Source organism: Cetorhinus maximus, chromosome 10 (assembly GCF_964194155.1).
Source record: "Cetorhinus maximus chromosome 10, sCetMax3.hap1.1, whole genome shotgun sequence".
Lineage (NCBI taxonomy): Eukaryota > Metazoa > Chordata > Chondrichthyes > Lamniformes > Cetorhinidae > Cetorhinus > Cetorhinus maximus.
The window spans coordinates 127,849,625-127,875,281 of record NC_135888.1 but is presented as its reverse complement, the minus strand read 5'-3'; the positions used below and the strand labels follow the sequence as shown (position 1 = coordinate 127,875,281).

Below are 25,657 nucleotides of genomic sequence, written 5' to 3'. Positions count from 1 at the left end.
TTTTCCTTGAATTGGTCAATTAGAGGCCAGAGGGCAGGTTAGCCTGCTATTTGAGGATGGTGGCCGGACTCTCGAAGCTGAGGGCCAATGGGAGGATCAGATATAACAGCAGCCTGCAGCTCCGGTAAGAGAGAGGGGTTGCATCCATCTTGAGGTGTTCCTTCTCCAAACTTCTTAAACTTTTATGTTAAAATTTTGTCCCAGCAATCGGATCATAATTGTGAAAGTGGAACCCTCTACAGTGTGGCCTATGGCTGCAGCTGTGGCCGTGCAAGTGGGGAGGACCTGAAAGCCAGTCATGAGTATTTGTCCCCCTGCTCAGCCACCGGGTGGTAGCCGGCAGGTAGCTGGCCTAGTTCCCCCAGGCCTCAGGAGGCCCACAGACCGACTGGAAAATTTCAGCCTGAATTAGCTGATTGTCCTTGATAGGCCTTTAACTCCTCCCACTGTGGGTAGCCTTCCTGACTCCCAAGCTGCCTCCATGAAAATGGCCCAAGGATGGGATGGTTCCGGGAAACAGGGCTGGAGGTGGGGGTGTGGCATGAAAATTAGCCCAGAAGCTTTATATTAGCCAGTGCGATGCACATCCCTTATTATAATCATCAGGGGAAAGATTCTGTTCATTGTTTCTATTGAAATGGTCAACCTGAGTAAAAGAATATTGACAATTTAACCAGAAACAACAAACTGAGGAATCCAACCCATAGACACTATTATGGTCTATACACTGACAGACTCTCTGTAAGATGTACTGAATTCTGTTACCAAATAGCTCCCTTGTGCTAATAACTCTCATCATTGTGAGATAGAGGGAAAATCAGAGAATCAAAGGGCAGAATTTTCCCTGTCCCCAGGAGGTGGGAATGGAAGTGGTATGCCCAGGATTTCACAGGGATCTGTGGCAGATTATCTCCCCGACCATGTCCTGCCATGGGGGAATTTTACTGATGGTGGGACCAGAATCGGGCAGGCTGCCCATCACAAGGAGGCAGGAACCCAATTGGAATATGTAAATTCCTATTAAACTCCATTTTTCCAGGCCATCAGCATTTTGCCATCAGCGGATCGACTCCCCGCCGTGTGGAGAGACCACCAGCTAAATGAAGACGGCTTCTCAGTGACAGCCTAGGGGGGAGGGATTTTAATATTAAAAAGGGGGTCACGGCCCAGTTGGCTCTGCTGACACTGCTGAGCTACCAGTCCTCTGACTGGGGAATTCATGCACATTGATCTTTGAAGTTGCTGGGACATATTGAGAGCAGTTCACAAAGCATATCCGACACTGGGATTCATTTATAGAGGTATTGGCCAGAACTTACATTCCCCAGTGGGCCATAACCTGGAGGTAACCCAGAAGATGTGCTCGGCAACCCCCTACCCACTCCCCCGTCCCCCCCCAACCATCTCCAGCTGTCCCCAGGCAACGACTACACAGGAGTTGCCCGGGAAGTTTAAGCTTCTATTGGACAAAAACCCTGCACCTGGAACCATCTGAAACTCCAATTTATATCGGAGAATTTGATTGGTTCCAAATATATAAGCAGAATTAAAGCCAGGATTAAAGCCAAGTCTAATCCTGGGTAAACATGGTACTGAACCCCTGAACACCCCACCTTCTGACTCCCCACCTCCCCTGCAATTGTAAGATCCCCCTCTCTGGTCCAGAAGTTCTTGCCTCTACTTTTGGTATCAATGGTACACAACAAGTGGGGATACTGTTTCACTCAATGTGAAACACCTTTATTAAATCTCTAAGCAATAGGACACACTCGCAATGATACTGGTTGCTTCGGAATCCCACGTGCTCGGGTCCATCTCATGTGGCCAGTCCTTCAACAGATCTCGCAGCGTGACTTTGGAATGTCTGACCAAGCCTCTCTACCGACTGCAGTAACAAGGTCCTTGAGGGCTGTGTCTTTATACACCTTCCTGACCCTGGGCCTTGGCATATAAATCAATACCTTAAATCAAATTGTCTGATTGGATTATTAATCCCAACCTGGCCATCCAGGACCACCTCTATGAGATCATATCCCACCCTCAACAGGGGCAGGGGGTATCTCCATGCCTACAACGGGTGTGATTACTGTAACCTGGGCCAGGAAGAAGGCCATTCACACTTTCCGAGTGGCCATCATCTAGTTCAGTTTCTGTAGGTGAAGTGTTTGTGACAAACCACCACCTCAGTGACCTGCCCTGATATGTCTCTGTCTGTTTAGTTGGAACTGTTTTTATTTTTAATGTTCAATATGAGCAACAGCGATGTCTTCGGTCAGAATTCTCCCTCCGTAGCTCCACCTTCTCCCACCATGATATAAACTCTGACATCAGGTCTCCACCATAACCAGTTTACATTCATTAATATGAAAGAAATGAAAGCAGTCACATGGTTAAAAATGATTAATAAAATACAATTAAATGATTAATTGGCATACACAACTCCCTCTCAACACCTCGACCACCCCTCCTGAACAGCCCCTCTCAACCAGCCGAAACTCCACCCACTGGGTGGTCCTACTGTAATGGTCTGGGCACGTTGAGTACAGGGGAGGACTGGAGCCTTCTCTGTGACAGATATTATGGGTAATACATTTCCAGCACATCCAGTGAGTTGCCAGCACCTGTCGATTCCATAAATACCATTCCAAACAATGTAAGTTTAGCTTGATGGGCCGAATAGCCTCCTTCTGTGTTCCAATCCCCATGGAGACAAACAAAGTGAAAGAATCGAACTTCCCAAATGATCTTAAATGCAAGAAACCAAAAGACAAATTTTCACCTTTTCAAAACTTTGATTGTAAAATCAAACCAAAATCTGCATCAATTAGTCATGAATGAAGAGACAAGCTGTATTCATTATGCATTTTAAATTTCACTGTAAATAGCCAATAAAACAAGGATACATTGCAAACATGTTCTGGCAGTTCCCCCCGAATGTTTGGCACCATGTGCAGAATCCATAGTCCCTCATAATTCTGGTTTCCTCAAGTAGAGTTTAACTCCTTTCCCTCACGCGGGGTTTAATCATCACGTAGCCTCTGACAATAGCCTTACTCCATCCGAGTTCCATGGATACAGTTATCACCAAAAAGGCACATTTCAGCTCATGACAGTCCTGATGGCGTAAATTCCCCAGAGTCACCTTCACCCGGCCACTCACACACCCCAGGAAATGATACGGCCAGCTCTGGTAAAACTTGAGACAATGGGAGTATCTCTATTTCACTACACAGACTGCCAAAATCCAGACTTCAGTTTTTCTTTTTATTTTAGCTACAGTAATTCCTCACTAAAGTTAGGTAGGAAACAAAACTTCTTTGCCAAATCAAAATTGAGGGGAGTTCTTTCTGAGACAGCCTCACTTCTCCTCAGCAACTCAAGTTTGTGCAATCAGAATTCATGCTCCATTTGAAGCTTTTTCCTCTTGCTTCCTCTTTCCCTTCTTGTATGTCACCTCTTTCTGTATCTCTTTGACCATCTTTTTCCTCCCTTGCTGATTTCTCCCTCTCTCAGTCAATCTTTCTTAGTTCTATTCCTTTTTCAATTCTAGTCAGTTGTACTCAAACTTTAAAGGAAACAATCCTTCCTTGGGCCCCAGGTACCTAACCAATTCTTCAAGGATCCTGCCCCTGTTAGCTCCTGATCTTATGTTCATTCCCATGTGCTCTGCTACAGCCTTGAAATGGTCTTTTCTCAAGTGTTTTAAGTCTCTGACAGTTAGATCCACCCATTCTACAAAGGCTTGAGCCTCAAAGGTTAATTTTCCAATAGAATATAGCACAAGCAAATGTGAAGTCTTGTTTGTTTAAATGCTGGAAAGTTCCAGTGAAGCCCTTTTACAGTCACTGGGTATAATGCCCAACTTGAGACTAATTTTGTTACAATCCCGGTGGGGAACCAAAACAACCAAATTTATCAAATGCCTTTCAAAGAAGAAACTACCGACAAGATTTCACTTTTTATAACTTTAACACAAAACAGAATCAACATAAATTAAATATGAATCTGTATCATAATAATCACTCTGTGACTCCAGGAATGGTAATTGTGCTGGTGGATGTGGACCGAGAATTGTCATCCCCACTGTGTTGTTCTACTGGTAAGATGCACTTGTGTTTAAACTGGCCAGACCCTTTAATGCAGGAAGGTACAAGTGCTGATGATGAGCACATCCCAAGATCAGTTCGAACCTAATCATTGGATTGTAAATGCCACTAATTACATTAAATCATATTGATCTGTCTTTCACAGCTGAAGCAAGTCGACAGTGGCCTCTGGTGGGCAGTGACATCACTCTCAGTTGTACCATCTCCAGACTCTCAGATACAGTCAGTCTTCACTGGAAACAGAGAGACTCATCTCAGCAGAACAGGAGGAAAACTGATCAGATCCGACTAAATAATACAGCCTATCTGATAGTCAAACATGTTACAGTAGAGGATGGGAAGTTATATGAGTGTGAAGTGAAGGAAAATGGATCCAATGTTATCACAGGAAATGCAGATATTTCTGTGACCCAATGTAAGTGCAATTTCCTCACAGTGGATATTCGGATTTACTAACATAAAAGTGGGACAGAGAAGTGTAGTCATACATGTGAATCATGAGCACCTCATACTACAGTCACAATGTATACATATCAACATTGAACAAAAAACTGAGCTCTCTCCTATCAATACCACTTCTAGTCAAGTGCTGCTGCTACTTAGTGATTCCAGTTGGTGCAGACTGTAGATTTCAAATAAGCATTGAGTTGGGAACAGGACTAAGGAATGAGGGAAGGACAGGGAATCAATGACAATGAACGGGAGAGGGAAGGATGAAAGTGATAGGAATGTAGAGTAGTAATGGTGGACAGAGGGAATGGCAGGGACAGGGAGTGGAGCTCTGGGAGTGGACGAGAGGAAAAGATGCGAGTGACAGTGAACAGAGGACCAGAGCTTGTATTCACACAATGTAAAGAAACAATCCAGGTAACTGAATGGGGAAGCAGTGACCAGCTATAGACAGAAAAGTGGAGTTTTGGGAACGAGGACACAACTGATATTTGCTTTTCTTGTCTCTCACCTTATTGAGACTGGAATTGTCAAATTAAGTGAGGCAATTCAACAGCGGAAGGTATAAAATCTGAAAGCAGCATGTGTTTAATAAATGGTGATGCACTATTTAATAAAACCAGCAAATGCTTTCAGTCACAGAGCGACTTGAAGAGAGAAAAGATATTCTTCACTAAAGAGGGAGGAAGTGGATCTCAGAATGAGTGAGTTTGTTCAGAAAGGCGAGGGAAAGCTTAGAGAAAGAGAGAGGCTTTCAATCCGTGCGAAGACAAAGGAAGAGGTGGAGAGGGTCAAGGAGGGAGAACTGGAAGTTAGGCTGAAGGGAACAGAAGATTTTGATACCAATTGTGGAATAGTGGAAGAGGACAATGAGAGAACGACAGGGAATGTGAAGGAGATCATCCTGCAGGAAATTGCAGAGTTAAATTGGGATGAGGCTGTGGAGTGATTTGTTGATGATGTTGAAGACTTCAGATTTAATGCATTGAGGGACAGGGAGACAGTGTCTGTTAGTGAGGATGGTCGAGGAGGATTTAATGTGGGATAGAATATGGACAGATAGCATGTGCAAAGTCGTCTTTGTGAGATGTTAATGGTGCTGCTAATTTATTATTCCCCATTCATGATTGCTCCCTGGACAATAAGTAAAGGCTTCCCAACCTTCCAATTTTGCCAGCTGGCAAGTGTATTGCACAAGCAAATAAATTGACTTTGGGTTAGTCTGGTTGAGGAAATTTGAAAGATGCAGTTGCAATGTACAAAAAAAAAATCATGCAGCAATTTAATGGGTATAAGTCCTGTACAAGATATTAAGTTTAACAGGAGACAGATGTTCTCTGTGAAGAAACCAACACATTGACAGCAACTCAAGCAGCAGCAACTGGATTGTGTTAAAGTGGGTCAGGGGCATGGAGCAGGTATCTGCCCATTTCATATTAATGAGCGGAGAACTAGAGGCAGAATTTTGTCATGATATTCTGCATCATGCTATTTCTGAATAATTATTACAAACAAATGTGGACTGCACTTGCCTGAAGGGAACCATATTCGGGACATTGCAAAATTAAATGCAAACTGTAGCCCCCATCAGAAGAACTCGATGTTGTTGGCAGAACCTCATAATTTTTGGCCATGTGATGTAATAGTATCGTTCATAGCCAAAAAAACGTTAAAACTCAAAAAGATTTTATTTTATTTTCAGAACAATCTATTGATTTTTGAATTCAGCCAATTCACAATATTTAAACAACTCTAAGATGATCAAAGCACAAAATATTTTCGCAAAGTTATGATTATTAATTATTTTTACTGTTTTCTGTACCTCCACATTCTAAAATTCTAACACATTGTTCTCTGTCGCTCTATTACAGATTTATATGGGAAGAGTTACACTCTTTATCGATCAGGCACAGATCACAGTGAACTCTACCTGATTTGTTATGGTGATTATAAGAGTAATTTTCACTCTGCCGCATGGAGTTGGACGTCACATCATCTTCCAATTTTGGAGGAAACAATAGCATCTGTATCAAATTCCCAGGTCATCAATGTAAACAGTGTCCACTTTGAGAATCGACTGGTCCCCACAGCGGCAAATTTTAATGGTGTGAACTTCAGTGTGAGGATTGTCCCTGTTCTGTTTGGAGATGCTGGAGTTTATAAATGTTCTCTGGGACCAAATAAAATGGTGACCGTTCAACTAATCACAGTTAAAGGTAGGAGACAGAATGTTGCTGCTGTTTTCAATGATCAAGTCAGTGTTTAAAATATAAGTTATTTTCTTGTTTACGCAGTGACAGCTGAACCATCTGATGCAGTGACTGAGGGAGACACCGTTACCCTGACCTGCTCTGTCTCTGATGTCACTGAATCAATGAGACTTGTCTGGATCGATAGTGATGGCAAAACTGTTGTAGAGAAAACATTGAATGGACGGAATGGGGAAGAGAAGTCATTGAAACTGATTATTCTGAAAGCTGAGAGAGGCAGAGGGAAGTGGATTTGTGTTTTGTTTCATCAAAACAAGCCCCAGGTTTCTGCCCCGTACTATCTGGAACCCAGCGGTAAGTGACTCAGGGTTTGCTCTTTCTATTTATACTCTTGATAGAAAATTCTTGTCACTTATTGGTCTTATTGCCAGTATAAAGTGAGCCTTTATCTCCTGTGGATGAGCCTCTACAGTGGTGCGGAGCATCAGAAAATTTACCCTGAGGTCACTCAGCACAGCCTGGGATCAAACTGGGAAAATTCCTGCTTTGTGCACCTCAACTCCATTCTTGGTAAACTCACTGAGACAGAGGAAGCATTTATTTTTAACAGCAAAATGGAGACATTTTCAATGTTTTTCTAACCCAGAGTCAATCAGAATTCTGAGACTGAATGCCCAACATGATCACACCAGATGTTATTCTGTGCTGCAAATATTGAAATTGAAACTCTTCATTCCTCAGACTCAGAGAATCTCTTCTTCTCTCTCTGCCTCAGCTGATCCTGGAAACATCTGAACCTCAGCACTCTCGTTCTAACTGAGGGGGAGTTCTTTGTGAGTGTAACTCACTCCAGGACTTGAACACAAATACCATGTTTGACATGAGGGCTACAACCAGTGGATCAGGTCTAAGCTCTGCTTCCTGCAACATCCAGTTCTGAATGGATGGTGGACAATTAAACAACCCACTGGACAAGGAGGCTCCACAAATACCTCCAACCTCAATGATGGAGGCGTCCAGCACAGCAGTGCAAAAGATAAAACTGAAGCATTCGAAACAATCTTCAGCCACAAGTGCCGAGTGGATGAACCATCTCGGCCTCCTCTGGAGGTCCCCAGCATCACAAATGCCAGTCTTCAGCCAATTTGATTCACTCCACGTGATATCAAGAAACAGCTGATGGCACTGGATACTTCAAAGGCCATGGGCACTCCTAGCCAAGCTGTTCCGGTACAGCTAAAGCACTGGCATCTACCAGGCTATTTGGAAAATTGCCCCGGTATGTCCTGTACACAAAAAGCAGGATAAATCCAATCCGGCCAATTACTGCCCCATCAGTCCACTCTCAGTCATCAGTAAGGTAATGGAAGGGGTCATTAACAATGCTATCAAGTGGCACTTGATTAGCAATAACCTACTCACTGACGCCCAGTTTGGGTTCCGCGAGTGCCACTCAGCTCCTGACCGCACTGCAACCTTGGTTCAAACATGGACAAAAGAGCTGAACTCCCAAGGGGATCTGAGTCTGACCGTCCTTGACATCAAAGCAGCATTTGACCGAGTGTGGCATCAAGGAGCCCCTATATAACTGGAGTGAATGGGTATCAGGGGGGAAACTCTTCACTGTTGGAGTCATACCTAGCACAAAGGAAGATGGTTCTGGTTGCTGGGGGTCAGTTATCTCAGTTCCAGGTCATCACAGTTGGAGTTCCGCAGGGTAGTGTCCTGGGCTGAACCATCTTCAGCTGTTCCATCAATGACCTTCCTTCCATCATGAGGTCAGAAGTGGGGGTGTTAGCTGATGATTGCACAATGCTCAGCACTATTTGTGACTCCTCAGCTACGGAAGCAGTCCATGTCCAAACGCAGCAAGTCCTGGGCAATACCGAGGCTTGGACTGACAACTGGCAAGTAACATTCGCGACAAACAAGTGTCAGGTAATGACCATCTCCAACAAGAGAGAATCCAACCATCGCCCATTGATATTCAATGGTAATGCGATCATTGAATCCCCCACTATCAATATCCTGGGGGTTCCCATTGACCACAAACTGGACTGGATTAGCCATATAAATACTGTGGCTACAAAAGCAGGTCAGAGGCTAGGAAACGTGCGACGAGTAACTAATCTCCTAACTCCCCAAAGCCTGTCCACCATCTACAAGGTACAAGTCAGGAGTGTTATGGAATACATCCCACTTGCCTGGATGAGTGCAGCTCCCACAACACTGAAGGAGCTGGACACCATCCAGCACAAAGCAGTCCGCTTGATTTGCACCACATTCACAAACATTCACTCCCTCCACCACCAAGGCACAGTAGCAGCAGTGTGGACCATCTACAAGATGTACTGCAGGAATTAACCAAGGCTCTTTTGGCAGCACCTTCCAAACCCACATCCACTACCACCTAGAAGGACAAGGGCAACAGATAGATGGGAACATCACCACCTGGAGGTTCCCCTCTATGTCACTCAACAACCTGACTTGGAATTATATTGCCATTCCTTCACTGTTGCTGGGTCAATATCCTGGAACTCCATGCCGAACAGCACTGTGGGTGTCCCTACACCACATGGACTGTAGCGGTCCAAGATGGCAGCTCACCACCACCTTCTCAAGGGCAACTAGGGATGGGCAATAATTGCTGGTCCAGCCAGCGAAGCCCACATCCCTTGAATGAATAAGAAAAAAGGGATGGTCATTTATGCAGCAGCTGAAGATGTTGGGGCCTAGGTCACTGCACTGATGAACTCCTGCCGTGATGTCCTGGAACTGAGATGATGAACCTCCAACAACCGCAGCCATCTTCCTTTGTGCTTGGCATTCCTCCAACCAGCAGAGAGTTTTCCCCCCAATTCCTATTGACTCCAGTTTTGCTAGGGCTCCTTGATGGCACAGTTGGTCAAATGCTGCCTTGATGTCAAGGGCAGTCGTCTCACCTCACCTCTGGAGTTCAGCTCTTTTGTGCATGTTTGATCCAAGTCTTTAATGATGTCAGGAGCTGAGCAGCCCTGGTGGAACCCAATTTGAGCGTTAATGAGTAGGTTAGTACGAAGCAAGTGCTGCTTGATAGCACTGTTAATGACCCCTTCCTCACTTTGCTGATGTCCAAGAGCTGACTGATGGTGTAGAAATGGACCAGGTTGGACTTGTCCAGCTTTTTGTGTACAGGACATACTTGGGTAATTTTGCACTTTGCTGGGTAGATGCCAGTGTGGCAGCTATACTGGAACCGCTTGGCTAGGGGTGCGGCAAGATCTGGGGCACGTGTCTTTAGTGCTATTTCCGGTATATTGTCAGGGCCCAATGACTTTGTACTATCCTGTACCTTTCATTGTTTTTTGATATCACATGGGGTGAATTGAATTGGCTGAAGACTCGCATCTGTAATGCTGGGAGCCTCTGGAGGAGGCCAAGATGGATCATCCATTCTGCACATCTGGTTGAAGATGGATGCAAATGCTTCAGCCTTATCTTTTGGACTGCTGTGCTGGGCTCCACCATCATTGAGGATGGGGATATTTGTGGAGCCTCCTCCTCCTCCAGTGAGTTGTTTAATTGTCCACCACCATTCACGACTGGATGCGGCAGGACTGCAGAGCTTAGATCTGATCCGTTGGTTGTGGAATTGCTTAGCTCTGTCTACTACTTTCGGCTTATGCTGTTCGACATGCAAGCAGCCGTGTGTTTTGTAGCTTCACCAGATTGACACCTCATTTTTTGGTATGCTTGGTGCTCCTCCTGGGATGCTCTCCTGCACCCTTCATTGAACCACGGTTGATCCCCTGGCTTGGTGGTAATGGTAGAGGGGGGCTATGAGGTTACAGATTGTGTTCGAGTACAATTCTGCTGCTGCTGATGGCTCACACTGCCTCATGGAGCTGCTAGATCTGTTTGAAATCTATCCCATTTAGCACGGTGGTAGTGCCACACAACACGGTATCGGGTACCCTCAATATGAAGACAGGACCTCATCTCCACAAGGATTGTGCAGTGGTCACTCCAACCGACACTTTCATGGACAGACGCATCTCCAGCAGGCAGGTTGGCAAAGATGAGGTCAAGAATGTTTTTTCCCACTTGTTGGTTCCCTCATCATCTGCTGCAGACCCAGTTTAGCAGCTATATCTTTCCAGACACAGCCAGCTCGGTCTGTAGTGGTGCTGCCAAGCCACTCTTTGTGATTGACAATGGAGTATCCCACCCAGAGTACATTTTGTGCCATTGCCACTCTCAGTGCTTCCTCCAAGTGGTGTTCAACATGGACTCGTACTGATTCATCAATCAAGAGGGGGATGGTACATGGTAAGCAACAGGAGGTTTCCTTGCCCTCATGCCATGAGACATCATGGAAGTCCAGAGTCCATGTTGAGGACTCCCAGGGCAACACACTGCTACTGTTTCCACCACCTCTGCTGGATTTGCCCTGCTGGTGTGACAGGACATATCCAGGGATGATGATGTTTGTGTCTGGGACCTTATCTCTAAGTTACGATTCCATGTGTATGACTGGGGCCTAACCAGTGTTTTATACAGCTTTAGCATTACATCCCTGCTTTTGTGTTCTATATCTCATCCAATAAAGAAAAGCATTCCAGATGCCTTCTGTTAGGACGCAGTAGATGATGTGCCAGGCGGATCAAATCCCCGACGCAAACTTGATCGCGCTGTCACAACCATTTTGCAATTTGTATTTATTTCAAAATGCATGCACTGAATTCAGAAGTAATGAGTCCGCCAAGATTTGAGAAAATTTTTAAAGAAAACTAAAATTAAAAATTGTTAACAAAAGAGATGATTCCAAGCACATATATAGAACTACAAATTACTATGATAACAACTCCTACAATCCCTAATTAAACTGTCTCCCAGTTACAGCCCCTTTAAGGCAAAAAGTCTAAAAATATTATGGATTTTAAACAAACCCAGCAAATTAACACAATTCTCTGGACAGTGGAATTCAAAGTGGTTCTCTCTTGCTTCAGTTTCTGCAGACAGCAGGCTTAATGCACAAATACTGGAGGCTTCACAACCTTCTGTTAGATCTTACAATGCCTTCTCCTGACACATAGACTCATGCTCCTTTATGCAAGTTTCTCCCTTTTTAATATGTAAATTCCATTGTTTACAAATGTCAGCTATTTTGCCCATGTTTAAACCAAGTCTGTAATGATGTCAGGAGCTGAGCAGCACTGGCGGAACCCAAATTAAGCGTTAATGAGTAGGTTATTGTGAAGGAAGTGCCGCTTGATAGCACTCTTGATGACCCCTTCCATCACTTTGCTGATGTTCAAGAGTAGAATGATGGCGTGGAAATTGGCCAGGTTGGATTTGTCCTGCTTTTTGTGTACAGGACATACTTGGGCAATTTTCCATGTTGCCAGGTAGATGCCAGAGTTGTAGCTATACTGGAATAGCTTGACTAGGGGCGCGGCAAGCTCTGGAGCACAAGTCTTCAGTACGATTGCCTGAATATTGTCAGGGCCCATAGATTTTGCACTATCCTGTGCCTTCAGCTGTTTCTTGATATCACATGGAGTGAATTGAATTGGATGATGACCTGCTCCTGTGATGCTGGGGACCTCTGGCAGAGGCCAAAATGGATCATCCACTCTGCACTTCTGGTTGAAGGTGGTTGCAAATACTTCAGCCTTATCTTTTGCACTGATGTGCTGGGCTCCTCCATCATTGAGGATGGGGATATTTGTGGAGGCTTCTCCTCCTCCAGTGAGTTGTTAATCCACCATACACGACGGGATGTGGCAGGACTGCAGAGCTTAGATCTGATCCATTGGTTGTAGAATTCCTTAGCTGTCCATCACTTGCTGCTTATGTTCTTTGGTATGTAAGTATTCCTTGTTGTAGCTTCACCAGGTTGACACCTCATTTATTGGTATGCCTGGTGCTGCACTTGGGATGCTCTCCTGCGCTCTTCATTGAACCAGTGTTGATCCCTTGGTTTGACAGTAATGGCAGAGTGCGGATATGCCAGGCTATGAGGTTACAGATTTTGGTTGAGTACAATTCTCCTGTTGCTGATGGCTCACAGTGCCTCATTGATGCCCAGTCTTGAGCTACTAGATCTGTTCGAAATCTATCCCATTTAGCACAGCAGTAGTGCCACACAACACGATGTAGTGTACCCTCAATATGAAGACAGGATCTCCTCTCCACAAGGATTGTACAGTGGTCACTCCAACTGATATTTTCATGGACAGATGCATCTGTGGCAGGCAGGTTGGTGAAGATGATGTCAAATATGTTTTTCCCTCTTTGGATCCCTCACCATCTGCAGCAGACCCAGACTAGCAACTATATCCTTCCAGATTCAGCCAGCTCGGTCTGTATGTTGCTGCCGAGCCACTCACAGAGTGCATTCTGTGCCCTTTCCACTCTCAGTGCTTCCTCCAAGTGGTGTTCAACATGGACAAGTACTGATTCATCAATTGAGGGAGGGATGGTACATGGTAAGCAACAGGAGGTTCCTTGTCCTCGTGCCATGAGACTGCATGGAAGTCCAGGGACAATGCTGAGGACTCCCAGGGCAACACCCTCTGACTGTTGCCACCAGCTCTGCTGGATTTGTCCTACCAGTGGGACAAGACATACCCAGGGATGGTGATGGTGGCGTCTGGTACCTTACCTCTCAGGTACGATTGCGTTAGTATGACTGGGGCCTAACCAGCGTTTTATACAGTTTCAGCATTGCATTCCTACTTTTGTATTCCATACCTCATCCAAGAAAAGAAAGCATTCCATATGGCTTCTGTTATCATGCAGCAGATGATATGTGCCAGGTGGATCACATCCATGAGGGAAACTTGATCGCGCTGTCACAACCATTTTGCAACTTGCATTTATTTCGCGACACATGCTCTGAATTCAGAAGTAATATGTCCACCAAGATTTGAGAATTTTTTAAAACTAAAATTAAAGTATTTATTAACAAAAGAGAAGATTTCAAGCACACACATAGAACTACAAATTACTACTATAACGACTCCTACAATCCCTAATTAAGCTGGCTCCCAGTTACATCCGCTTTAAGGCAACAGTCTGAAAATAGATATCTAAAATCCATGTAGACTACATCCACTACACTACCCTCAACAACCCTCCTTGCTACTTACTTAATAAGTTCAATTAAGTTAGTAAGACAAGACTTTCCCTTAACAAACCCATGCTGACTATCCCTGATTAATCACTGCCTTTCAAAGTGACAAGTTATCCTGGTTCTCAAAATTGATGCTAATAATTTGCTCACCTCTGAAGTCAGACTGACCGGCCTATAATTATTTGGCCTATCCTTCACATGCTTTTTAAATATTAGTACAACCTTCACAGACCTCCAATTCTCTGGTATCTCACCTGTACCTAGTGAGGATTGAAAAATGATCCCCAGAGCATCCCTTATTTCCTCCCTGGCTTCCTTTAACAACCCGGGATACAATCCATCTGGCCCTGGTGATTTATCCACCTTCAAGGATGTCAGTCCCTCCAGTGCTTCCACTCTCATTATGCTTATTATATCTAATATTTCACACTTCTCCTCATTAAATAAACTGTCTGCACCATCCCTCTCCTTTGTGAAGATAGAGTCAAAGTGCACATTAAGAACCCTGCCCACATCTTCCACATCAACACCTAAGGGAAGGTAGTGTCACAGTGGCATTGCCACTGGACTGGTATTCCAGTGGCCCAGGGTAATGCTCTGGGGACCTGGGTTTGAATCCCACCATGGCAGAAGGCGAAATTTGAATTCCTTTAGGGGAAGTAATCTGCTGTCCTTACCTGGTCTGACCCACATGTGACTTCAGACCCACAGCAATGTGGTTGACTTTTAAATGCTCTCTGAACAAGGGCAATTTGGGATGAGCAATAAATGCTAGCCAATCTATGATACCCACATCCCATGAGTGAATATATAAAAAAAATCCCTACACTTTTCTTAATGCTCTTAGCATACTGGTAAAACATCTTGATTTTACCTGCCAATATTTTTTCATATCCTCTCTTTGATTTCCTCATTTCCATTTTTACTTCATCCCTGTATTTTCTACGCTTCTCTAGTCTTTCTAATGCATTCAATTTGTGCGTGACTGCCGTAAGCTTTCTTTATCTCCTATATATCTTACCCCATATACTTTCAGATAACCATGGGGTCTACATTCGGCATTACCACCTTTTTTCTTTCTGGGGATATGTCTCCAGTGTGCCTGTAGAATCTCGCTTTGAATGCTGTTATGTTCCGTCTGCCGGGTCGCTTTGTTCAGTGATCACGGTTGCATGTCTATCTGCTGGTGAGTGAGTTGGTAAATAATGTACTGCAGATGCAAAGACCAGTATAAGATGAAGCACATACTGTTTATTCACACAAGTAACAGAGCACTCACACTTCTCCAACCAGACCCTATTCTAAACTACTGATTAACATTGTAACCCACGCTAAACAGCAATTGGGTAATATGGTCACATGGTCAATCTGCTCACATTCTCTTAAAGGTGTATTGCACCTCAGATTGCCACATCCCTCCCCCTTTACTCGAAAGTACAATTTACAATCTTTATAATATATCAACTATTTACAAAAATAAACTGTTTACAAATTCATTCTCTTTGGCGGCTTCTTCACATGTGTCGAACATCGTGGTTCTACAACTTCAGATGATTTATCCGAGGTCTCCCTCCCAGCAAACATCTGTCCACTAGGCTCTCCAGTAGGAACTTGTACGTTTGTTTCTTCGAATCTTTCAGACTCATTGGATCCTCCGGGCTCTTCCAAACCGAAAGAAGTTCCATCCACATGTGGTGTAGACTCCAACAGGAATGCTTGGTGCATCCTTTCCTGTAGGCCTGTTTCTGTTTTCCTGAGGTGATGTACGTGTTTCCTAATTATCCAACTTTCGACCGATATGTGATAGGAAAGGGGTCCTGTCACTGCACCAACTTCACCTGATAGCCATTTGGGCCCATCTCCAAAGTTCTTTGCAAAAACTGTGAAGTATCTTTCACGACTGTGGTAATCGTGCCCATTTTTCTTGGCCTCCTGACTTCTCTCTACCCTCCCCCCTAAATTTGGCCTTATGGGACTCAAATGTGTCTTGAGACATCACTTCATCAAAAAATCACTGGGGGAAATACCGGTGGACGTGCGTGGTGTAGTCCCATTGCTGAGTAGGAAACGTGATAATCTAGTTGCAATAGAGTCTCCATCCAGTTTTTTCATTCTGGACTTTGAAGGTCTGGACTGCCCTTTCGGCCATACCATTGGACGCAGTGTGGTATGGTGAGGTCTTACCATGTGTTATGCCATTGAGGCTTGTAAATCTTTGGAACTCCCCGCTGGTGAATGCCGTTCCATTATCAGATACTATTATCTCTGGTAACCCGTGTAATGCTAAACTCTGATGCAATCTGTCTATGGTGGCGGTAGATATGGGTGATCTCACCTTATATGCATCCATCCACCTTGTGTCAGCATCTATAATCAAGAGGAAAATTGTGCCCAAAAAAGCCAACGTGGAGGTGGACCATTGGCCTTCCTGGCCATTCCAAGGGATGCAATGGAGTAGAAGGGGGAAATTTCTGTACCTGTTGGCACTGTATGCAGCTCGTGACTAAGTTTTCAATTTCTGTATCCACCCCAGGCCATCTTAAGTAGCTGCGTGCCAACATTTTCATTCTAGAGATGCCAGGGTGAGCACTATGCAATTCCATCAATAATGTCTCTCTTCCTCTTGGAGGCACAATGACTCTCGCTCCCCACAGCAAGATACCATCCTGGCAGGTGAGCTCATGTCTCCAATTAAAATAGGGCTTCAGTTCATCAGTCTTTAGCTGGTTAGTCCGTCCCTGTAAGAATGGTTCCCTTACGTGAGACAAAAGTGGATCGTGGTCTGTCCACTCTCTTATTTGTTTGGCATGTACTGGTGACGAATCCAGAAAGTTTAATAACAAGACAATCCCTTGAGTAATCGGGACATTCACATTGCTGTCTTTTAGAGGTAATCAGCTCAGTGAGTCAGCATTTGCAATCTGGCTTCCTGGCCGGTGGATAAAAGTATATTCGTAAACAGCTAGAATCAGTGCCCACCTTTGGATGTGGGCAGAAGCAATTGGGGGTATTACCTTATCTTCCCCGAACAAGCCTAGTAATGGCTTGTGATCGGATACATTGGTGAAGTGGCAACCTTGGATGCATTGGTGGAACATCTTAGTGCCAAATACAATGGATAAGCCCTTTTTTTCTATTTGTGAGTATCTTCATTCTGCAACGCTGATTTGAACTTGAGACATAACCAATGGGCCATTCAGAGCCCGGTCCGGTGGGAGAGTCCTGCCCCTACGCCTTAAGGGGATGCATCGCAAGTCAAATTATTTCTTTCTTTGTGTTGAAATGTACCATCAGGGCCGATGAATGTAGTCACTGCTTTACTGTCATAAAAACCTGTCCTTGTGGACCTTGCCAAGTCCACCTGTGGTTTTTCTTGAGTAAACTGTACATTGGGGCCAGTACTGTTGGCACAGTTGGGAGAAAACGGCCATAATAGTTAATCATTCCCAAGGAGGACTTGAGTTCTATGGTGTTTATCAGTGCCGGCGCCTCCCAAATAGCTCTCACCTTGTCTTCTACTGGGTGAAGGCCATGCGAGTTGACCCTATGACTCAGGTAAACCATTTTGCTTGGAAGATACATTTTTCTCTTTTCAAACGTACTCCGGCTTGTGAGAAACACTTCAATACCTCTTCCAGTTTAGACAGGTGTTCCTTATCAGTTAATCCTGTTGCTAGGACATGATCGAGATAAAGCACAACATGGGGCAAACCTTGTAGTAAATTCTCCATTGGCCATTGTAAAATGGCACAATCCGATGAGACTCCGGCTGTTGGTGTAACCACCTGTGTGTGTTGATAGTCACAAAATCCCAAGCGGCCTTTTCTAGCTCGACTTGCTGGTGATCGAGGCTCATGTTGAGTTTGTATATGGGGTTTCCCCTGCCAGCTTGAAATATAATTCATCAATTTTCGGTATAGGATGCCTGTCAAGTCTGGTCATTTTGTTAACGGTCAACTTGTCGTCCCCGCATATTCACACACTCTGGTCAGGCTTCAGTACTGGAACTATAGGTGCTGTCCATTTGGAAAATTGTACATGTTGTAAGACTCCCATCCTTTCCAGCCTGTCTAATTCGACATCACCTTTTTCTCGTAATGTATAGGGGACTGGCCTCGCCTTCAAGAATCTGGGGGTTGCCTCAGGATCCATGTGGATTTTAGCTTCCTGCCCCTGAATCTTCCCAAGCTCTTGCCTGAAAGCAGAGACATATTTCTGCAATAATTCTTGCAGATCCTCCATTCTGAGTTGAAAAATCTCGGTCCACTCCAACTTTATTTCCTTAAACCCGTTCTGAACAAGTAGACTTGGACCCGACCCTGCTACTGCTGTTCGGGGCAAATTAACAGACTCATTTCCATACTGTACCGGAACCTTGCATATATCTCTTACTCAGATGTCTTCACCACCAGTATACGTCTTTAATTTAGCAACTGAACTTTCCAGATTTAGTGAGTGGTCTCCTCCATTCAGATATTTGGACGTGTGTTCCCCTATAACTGTTATGGATGCCCCTGTGTCCACCTCCATTCGGATGAATTTCCCGTTGACTTCCACTGTCACGTAGATTGGCTCTGTTTTACCCATTTTTAAGTTGTGTCATGATTAAATGTCTGACTCTGTTTCTTCTGGTTCCTGTATTATGTGGATTTCACAGTTTCTACCTTTCTGCTTAAAGTTTTGTCTTAATCTATCTTTACAATATCGCATAATGTGTCCATTACGATGACAGTAGAAACACTCGATTCTTTTAAATTGTCATTCGCTTGCAGGCTGTCTGGTTCCATTTCTGCCATTGTTATTGTAGGTTTTCTCTGTTAAACTATAGCTTTTTGCTGGTCTGTTAATGGTGGCTGTTTCCCACCTTTCCGCACAGCCCAGCGCTTCTTTGCATTTTCTAACCGGTGCTTCCCTCCCGGTGTGAAGGACGGCGCCATTTTCTGCTCCCTTCATTGCTTCTTAATCCCTGACTGTGCTCTTCATTGTGAGCACCAACTCCAGCCCCATGGTGAAGTCTAAATTCGTTTCTGACAACAACCTTTTTTGAATAGCGTCTTCAATAATCCCACATACTATTTGATCCCTTAACATGTCGTTAATCGACATCCTGAACTCTCAGTGCTCTATCAGTTGTTTTAAGGCTGCTACATAGCAAGCGACTGTCTCTACAGGAGCGCAACACCTTGAATTAAATTTAAAACACTGCGTTGTTACCGAGGGTTTCGGCTGAAAGTGGCTTTTCACAAGATTTACCAACTCATCAAAGCTCTTGGAATCAGGGTGCCGTGAGGCGATGAATTAGGCTGTTTGTTATCCTGCCACATGTCGATAAGAGGATTGTTCGCATTTTCTCCTCCCCCGACTTATCATTGGCCAAAAAGAAGAATGTGAGGTGTTCAATATCATGTGACCAATCATTGGTGGTCTGATTGAACGGTTTGAAATGACCAAACTGTGACATACTGGAGGGAGATAACTTTGATGACTATGGTGAAGGCAACACTTACAATCACCTCGCAAGGTCCGGCCGATTTACTTCTTTTCATTTTCGTGGCTTTCTTTGGTATCATCGACTGATCGTGTTTTGACTCGTCACCAGTTGTTACGTTCCTTCTCTGTCGGGTCATTTTGCTCAGTGAACAGGGTTACACGCCTATCTACTGGTGAGTGAGTTGGTAAACAAGATACTGCAGACGCAGAGACCAATGTAAGATGAAGCACGTGCTGTTTATTAACACAAGTAACAGAGCACGAACACAATGTGGGCTTCTCCAACCAGACCCTATTCTAAACTACTGATTAACATTGTAACCCGCGCTACACAGCAATGAGGTAATCCAGTCATGTTGTTAATTTGCTCACATTCTCTTAAAGCACCTCAGATTACCACAAATGCCTCCCACTGGTCTGTCACTGATTTGCCTTCAAGTAGTTGTAACCAGTCCACTTTTGCCAGATCACTTCTCAGCTTCGTAAGTTTTGCTTTTCTCCAAATTAGAACGAATCACAAATTGTTTCTCTCAGACAAGGCGGGAGAGAAACAGCCTATGATTGGAGGACAGCTGCATACAGAAACTTTCATTCAATCTTGCCTGTTTGACAGGCATTTTGAAAGCTGGCTCCAGGGCCCATATAGAGGGGCTTCATGGGCCACATGCAGCCTGTGGAGCGTATGTTGGACAAGCCTGATTTAGTATATCATCCCCCTCACAGCTGATTCTTTAACCAATAATGCTGTGCGGCCTTTTTTTGACCCCATTTCTATCCTGCCTGAAAACCCTATATCCAGGGATGTTGAGCTGCCATTTTTGCTCCTCTTAAAACCAAGTTTCCATTATAGCAATGATATCATGCTGCCATGTATCTATCTGTGCCCTCAGCTCATCGGCATTTTTAAAATTCATTTGCGGTACGTGGGTGTCACTGGCTGAGCCAGCAGTTATTGCCCATCCCTAATTGCCCTTGAGAAGGTGGTGGTGAGCTGCCTTCTTGAACCACTGTAGTCCCTGAGGGCAGATACAACCACAGTTATGGAGGGAGTTCCTGGATTTTGACCCAGCGATAGTGAAGGAACGAGGATATATTTCCAAGACAGGATGGTGAGTGGCTTGGAGGGGGTCTTCCAGGTGTTGGTGTTCTTACATATCTGCTATCCTTATCCTTCTAGATGGTAGTGGTCGTGGGTTTGGAAGTTGCTGCCGAAGGAGCCTTGGTGAATTCCTGCAGTGCATCTTCCAGATGGTACACGCTGCTGCCACTGTTCATTTGTGGTGGACTGGATGGTGTCAAGCTTCTTGCATGTGGGAGCTGCATTCATCCAGGCAAGTGGGGAGTATTCCGTCACACTCCTGACTTGTGCCTTGTAGTTGGTGAACAGGCTTTGGGGAGTCAGGAGGTGAGTTACTCATTGTAGGATTCCTAGCCTTTGACCTGCTCTTGTAGCCACAGTGTTTATATGGCTAGTTCAGTTCAGTTTCTGGTCAATGGTAACCCCCAGGATGTTGGTAGTAAGGGATTCAGCAATGGTAATTCCATTGAATGTCAAGGATGATGGTATGATTCTCTCTTGTTGGAGATGGTCATTGCCTGGTGCTGGTTTTTCTTTAGCAGAGAGTGTAGAGGACTATTGATAAGTTGGTAGGAATCGACCATAATAATTTATCATCCCCAAAAATGATTTCAGAGAAGTTCTTAGGTGCAGGTGCCTCTCTGATAACTTTAAACCTCTCTTCAACAGGGTGTAACCCTTGGGCATCTACTCAGTGGCCCAAAATAAAATGACTTCATTTGCCTGAAAAATATATTTTTCCTTCTTTAGGTGCACTCCTGCTTCTAAAAATCATTTCATAACTTCCACCAGATTAGCCAAGTGTTCCATTTCCGTGAATCCAGTTATTAGTTCATTGTCCATGTAGACCACGACTTGAGGTAATCCTTGTAGCAAGCTCTCCATCATCCTCTGGAAAATGGCACAGGCCGAAGGAAAACCGAAGGGCAGGCATGTGTGGATATAACCCTTTGTGGGTGCTTATGGTCACAAATTCTCTGGAGGCATCATCCAGTTCCAGTTACTGAAGTGCGTGACTCACATCAAACTTTGTATACTTTAGCCCTCCTGCAATTTTGGCCTAGAGGTCTTCAATCTTGGGCATTGGGTAACCGGCCAGTTTGGCTGCTTTGTTGACCGTTAGTTTATAGTCCCCACAGATCCACATGGTCTGGTCTGGTTTTAGGACAGACTCGAAGGGCCGAAGGGCCCCTTCTGCACTGTGTGATTCTGTGATTCTGTGACTATAGATACTGCCGTCTCTGAGAACAGAACTGCTTTTATGAAACCCAGCCTCTCTAGACAGTTCAACTCAACGTCAACCTTCTCTCTCAGAGCATATGGCACCGGTCTTGTTTTCAAGAAGTGAGGAGTTGCTTCTGAGTCCACGTAAATCTTGGCCTGGAGGCTTTCAATTTTCCCCAGTTGATCCCGAAAGTCAGTGTTATTTTTGTTGCAGCTCTGGCAGTCCTCCTACTCGCAACTGGAAGATTTCAGACCAGTTTCACTTAATCTCTTTCAAGCAATCACAATCTTGAAGGCTTGGTCCTTTGCCTCCAACCACCATCACTGGTAGTTGTGCTATTTGGTGTTTATAATAAACAGGTACACTGGTAATGCCAGTTTCCCATTCACCTGTAAAGTGACAGTGATCAGCTCTGTCTTCCCTGTTCTCATGTTGAATGAGGAACAAATGTCAGAAATGGTGGATTCTGGTTCTTCCGCATTATGTACTTCATTTAACGCTGTTAGTTGCCTGGAAGCCTGCTTCAATTTTGCTTTGCAATGTTTCAATATCTGCCCTCTTTCATGACAAAAATAGCACTCCACCTCTTTACATTGGCAATTGTCAGCAGTATGATTGTTTCCACGTTGATTCCAATTAGTTTTCGAATTTGCTGCTAAGGTGTTTCCTCTCATTTTATGTTTAGCGGGGACTGTTTCCCACTTTGCGGTGGAGTCCTGGCTTTTGGCGTCACATTCGACTGACCGTTCCCGCCCAACTAGAAAAACGACGCCATTTTGTTCACCTTGAATCACTTGTGAAACCCTTTTAGTGCTTTCTATCGCAAGCGCTTTCTTAAAATCAAGATCCACTTCAGCCAGCAATCTTTGCTGAATAGTATCATCTTGCACAGCACAGAACAAACAATCCCTGAGCATATCATTCAGGGCTTCACCAAAATCACAATATTCCGTTACTTGTTTAAATTTTACCATGTAGGTAGCAATGGTCTCCACCTGGGCTTTATTCCATGAATTGAACTTGAACCCCTGTATTGTGACTGAGGGATTGGGTTGAAAATGTCCCTTAACAAGGTTCACTAATTCACTGAAGGTTTTTGAATCAGGGGCACTGGGTACTGTCAAGCTTTGAATTAAGCTGTGGTCTTGCTCCCACAAATACTTAGGAGAATCGCTCTCCTTGTTTCCTTCCCTGTGTTTTTGGTGGCTTGAAAATGGTACCCAAGACATTCTATATATTGACACCAGTCATTTGTGGCTGGTTCAAAGGGATAGATTCCACATAACTGTGACATCTCAGATGAGTGTATCGTCCTTTCTTTTTAATTATCTCAGGTAGTCACAGTCGCTGGGCGAGGGACAGCCCCGGATCTGATTTATCCTCATCGCCAGTTTGTTATAGAGTTGATTTTCCAGGCAACTTTTCATGGTGGAAACATTGAACTTTATTTATAATACAGCAGCAGCAGTTAAATGTGTGCATCTAATGCTATAACTAAAGCATAACTCTCCCTTAGCGGTTTCCTGCACTACAAGCTGATTGGTTTACACAGATCATGTGATCTTACAACACAGGATTATTTTGAAAGCTACAGACCTACGTTTATCAAAACTATAATTACGACAAGTGTGAAACTATTAATAATGTCTTTATCCTTCACAGTGACAGCGAGAACACTTCCTGCCATTTGGATCATCACAGTTTCCGGTTACCTGTTTGTTAAACTGGGCTTTGCTGTTGGACAAATTTGCTGCTTGAAGAGGACAAAAAGAGTAAGAATTTCTTTGAGCTTTCCAATAAATCAGGAATTAGTGTCAAACTGTCGCTTGGTGCTATGAAAAATGATGTCTTTGAATGGATATTATGTGGTCACAAGCTGAATTTTAAAATGCCATTTAAATGTTGTACATTGCCCAGAATTTAAAGGAATCTTCAATTGGTAGAGTTAAGCAGGGCAATTGCTCCAAATTGGGTGAAATCTTAGAGTTTTATCTTAGAGATTTTCCTGATTTAAATGTCAGAAAGTACCCCATTCTCACTTTCCATCATAATCAAGGAAGAAATCAGGAAAATCTCAGATCACCATACCTGTTTATCAATGAATGGACAATGCTCAAACCCAGAGTCGGGCCTTTTAACATTATTCATTGACTACCAGCTTGGAAATTATTATTTTGAAAACTGTCAGAAAGCAATATTTGAACAGTTAAAACATGAGCTGTTTAATCATGATGAACTGAAAACACGACTATATTTTGTAGTTTCATACCCTTGCACCCTCATCTCAATGAATTTCGGGCTCGGCACGATGCTGACCTCTTCTTCCGCCGCCTTCGTCTCCGTGCTCGTTTCTTTGGGCAGGAGTCCTCTCCATATTCAACGGATCCTTTTACCCACCTCCAATATTCTCCCTCCACTTGGACCCCTCCCTCTGGATTCTTACCTTCTCTTGATCTTTTCATTGAGAACTGTCGGCGTGACATTAGCCGTCTCAATTTCTCTGCTCCTCTCACCCACTCTAACCTGTCTCCCTCTGAACTTGCTGCACTCCGTTCTCTCAGATCCAACCCTGATGTTGTCATCAAACCCGCTGACAAGGGTGGTGCTGTTGTTGTCTGGCGCACTGACCTCTACCTCGCGGAGGCTGAGCGTCAACTCGCAGACATTTCCTCCTACCTCCCCCTGGACCATGACCCCACCACTGAACATCAAGCCATTGTTTCCAGGACTGTTACTGATCTCATCTCCTCTGGAGATCTTCCTTCCACAGCTTCCAACCTCATAGTCTCCCAACCTTGGACGGCCCACTTCTACCTCCTACCCAAAATCCACAAACAGGACTGTCCCGGCAGATCGATCGTGTCAGCCTGTTCCTGCCCCATGGAACTCATTTCTTGCTTTCTTGACTCCATTCTCTCTCCCCTTGTCCAGTCTCTTCCCACCTACATCCGTGATTTCTCTGACACCCTACATCATATCAACAATTTCCAGTTCCCTGGCCCCAACCGCCTCCTCTTCACCATGGATGTCCAATCCCTCTACACCTCCATCCCCTACGGGATGGTCTGATCGCTCTCCATTTCTTCCTTGAACAGAGGCCCGAACAATCCCCATCCACCACTGCTCTCCTCCGTCTGGCTGAACTTTTCCTCACACTGAACAATTTCTCCTTAAACTGCTCTCACTTCCTCCAAATAAAAGGTGTGGCTATGGGTACCCACATGGGCCCAGCTATGCCTGCCTCTTTATGGGGTATGTGGAACATTCCTTGTTCCAGTCCTACTCCGGCCCCCTCCCACAACTCTTTCTCCAGTACATCGATGATTACTTCGGTGCTGCTTCATGCTCTTGTCTGGACCTGGAAAAATTTATTAATTTTGCTTCCAATTTCCACCCCTCCATCATTTTCACATGGTCCATCTCTGAAACTTCCCTTCCATTCCTTGACCTCTCTGTCTCAATTTCTGGTGATAGACTGTCCACCAATATTCATTACAAGCCTACCGACTCCCACAGCTACCTCGACTACAGCTCCTCACACCCCGCTTCCCGTAAGGAGTCCATCCCATTCTCTCAGTTCCTTCGCTTCCGTCGCATCTGTTCTGATGATGCCACTTTCAAAAACATTTCCTCTGACATGTCCTCCTTCTTCCTTAACCGAGGTTTTCCACCCACGGTGGTTTGCAGGGCCCTCAACCGTGTCTGGCCCATCTCCCGTGCAACCGCCCTCACACCTTCCTCTCTCCCAGAACCATGATAGGGTCCCCTTTGTCCTCACTTATCACCCCACCAACCTCCGCATTCAAAGGATCATCCTCCGCCATTTCCGCCACCACCAAACACATCATCCCTTCACCCCCCCAGGCGGCATTCCACAGGGATCGTTCCCTCCGGGACACCCTGGTCCACTCCTCCATCACCCCCTACACCTCAACCCACTCCCACGGCACCTTCCCATGCAACCGCAGAAGGACCAACACC

The 25,657-nt window shown here is 44.6% G+C and overlaps 1 protein-coding gene across 1 annotated transcript in view; it reads left to right on the top strand.

Annotated features, from left to right (window-relative positions):
• Positions 1–23,448, top strand: part of LOC144686003 (uncharacterized) — a 31,876-nt gene extending 8,428 nt beyond the window's left edge. The window contains exons 3-5 of the mRNA XM_078551118.1: positions 4,252–4,521; positions 6,428–7,120; positions 23,339–23,448. Coding sequence (XP_078407244.1) covers positions 4,252–4,521; positions 6,428–6,822 — 665 coding nt within the window. The 3' untranslated portion in view covers positions 6,823–7,120; positions 23,339–23,448. The remainder of the gene's footprint in view (positions 1–4,251; positions 4,522–6,427; positions 7,121–23,338) is intronic.
• Positions 23,449–25,657: the final 2,209 nt, after the last annotated feature.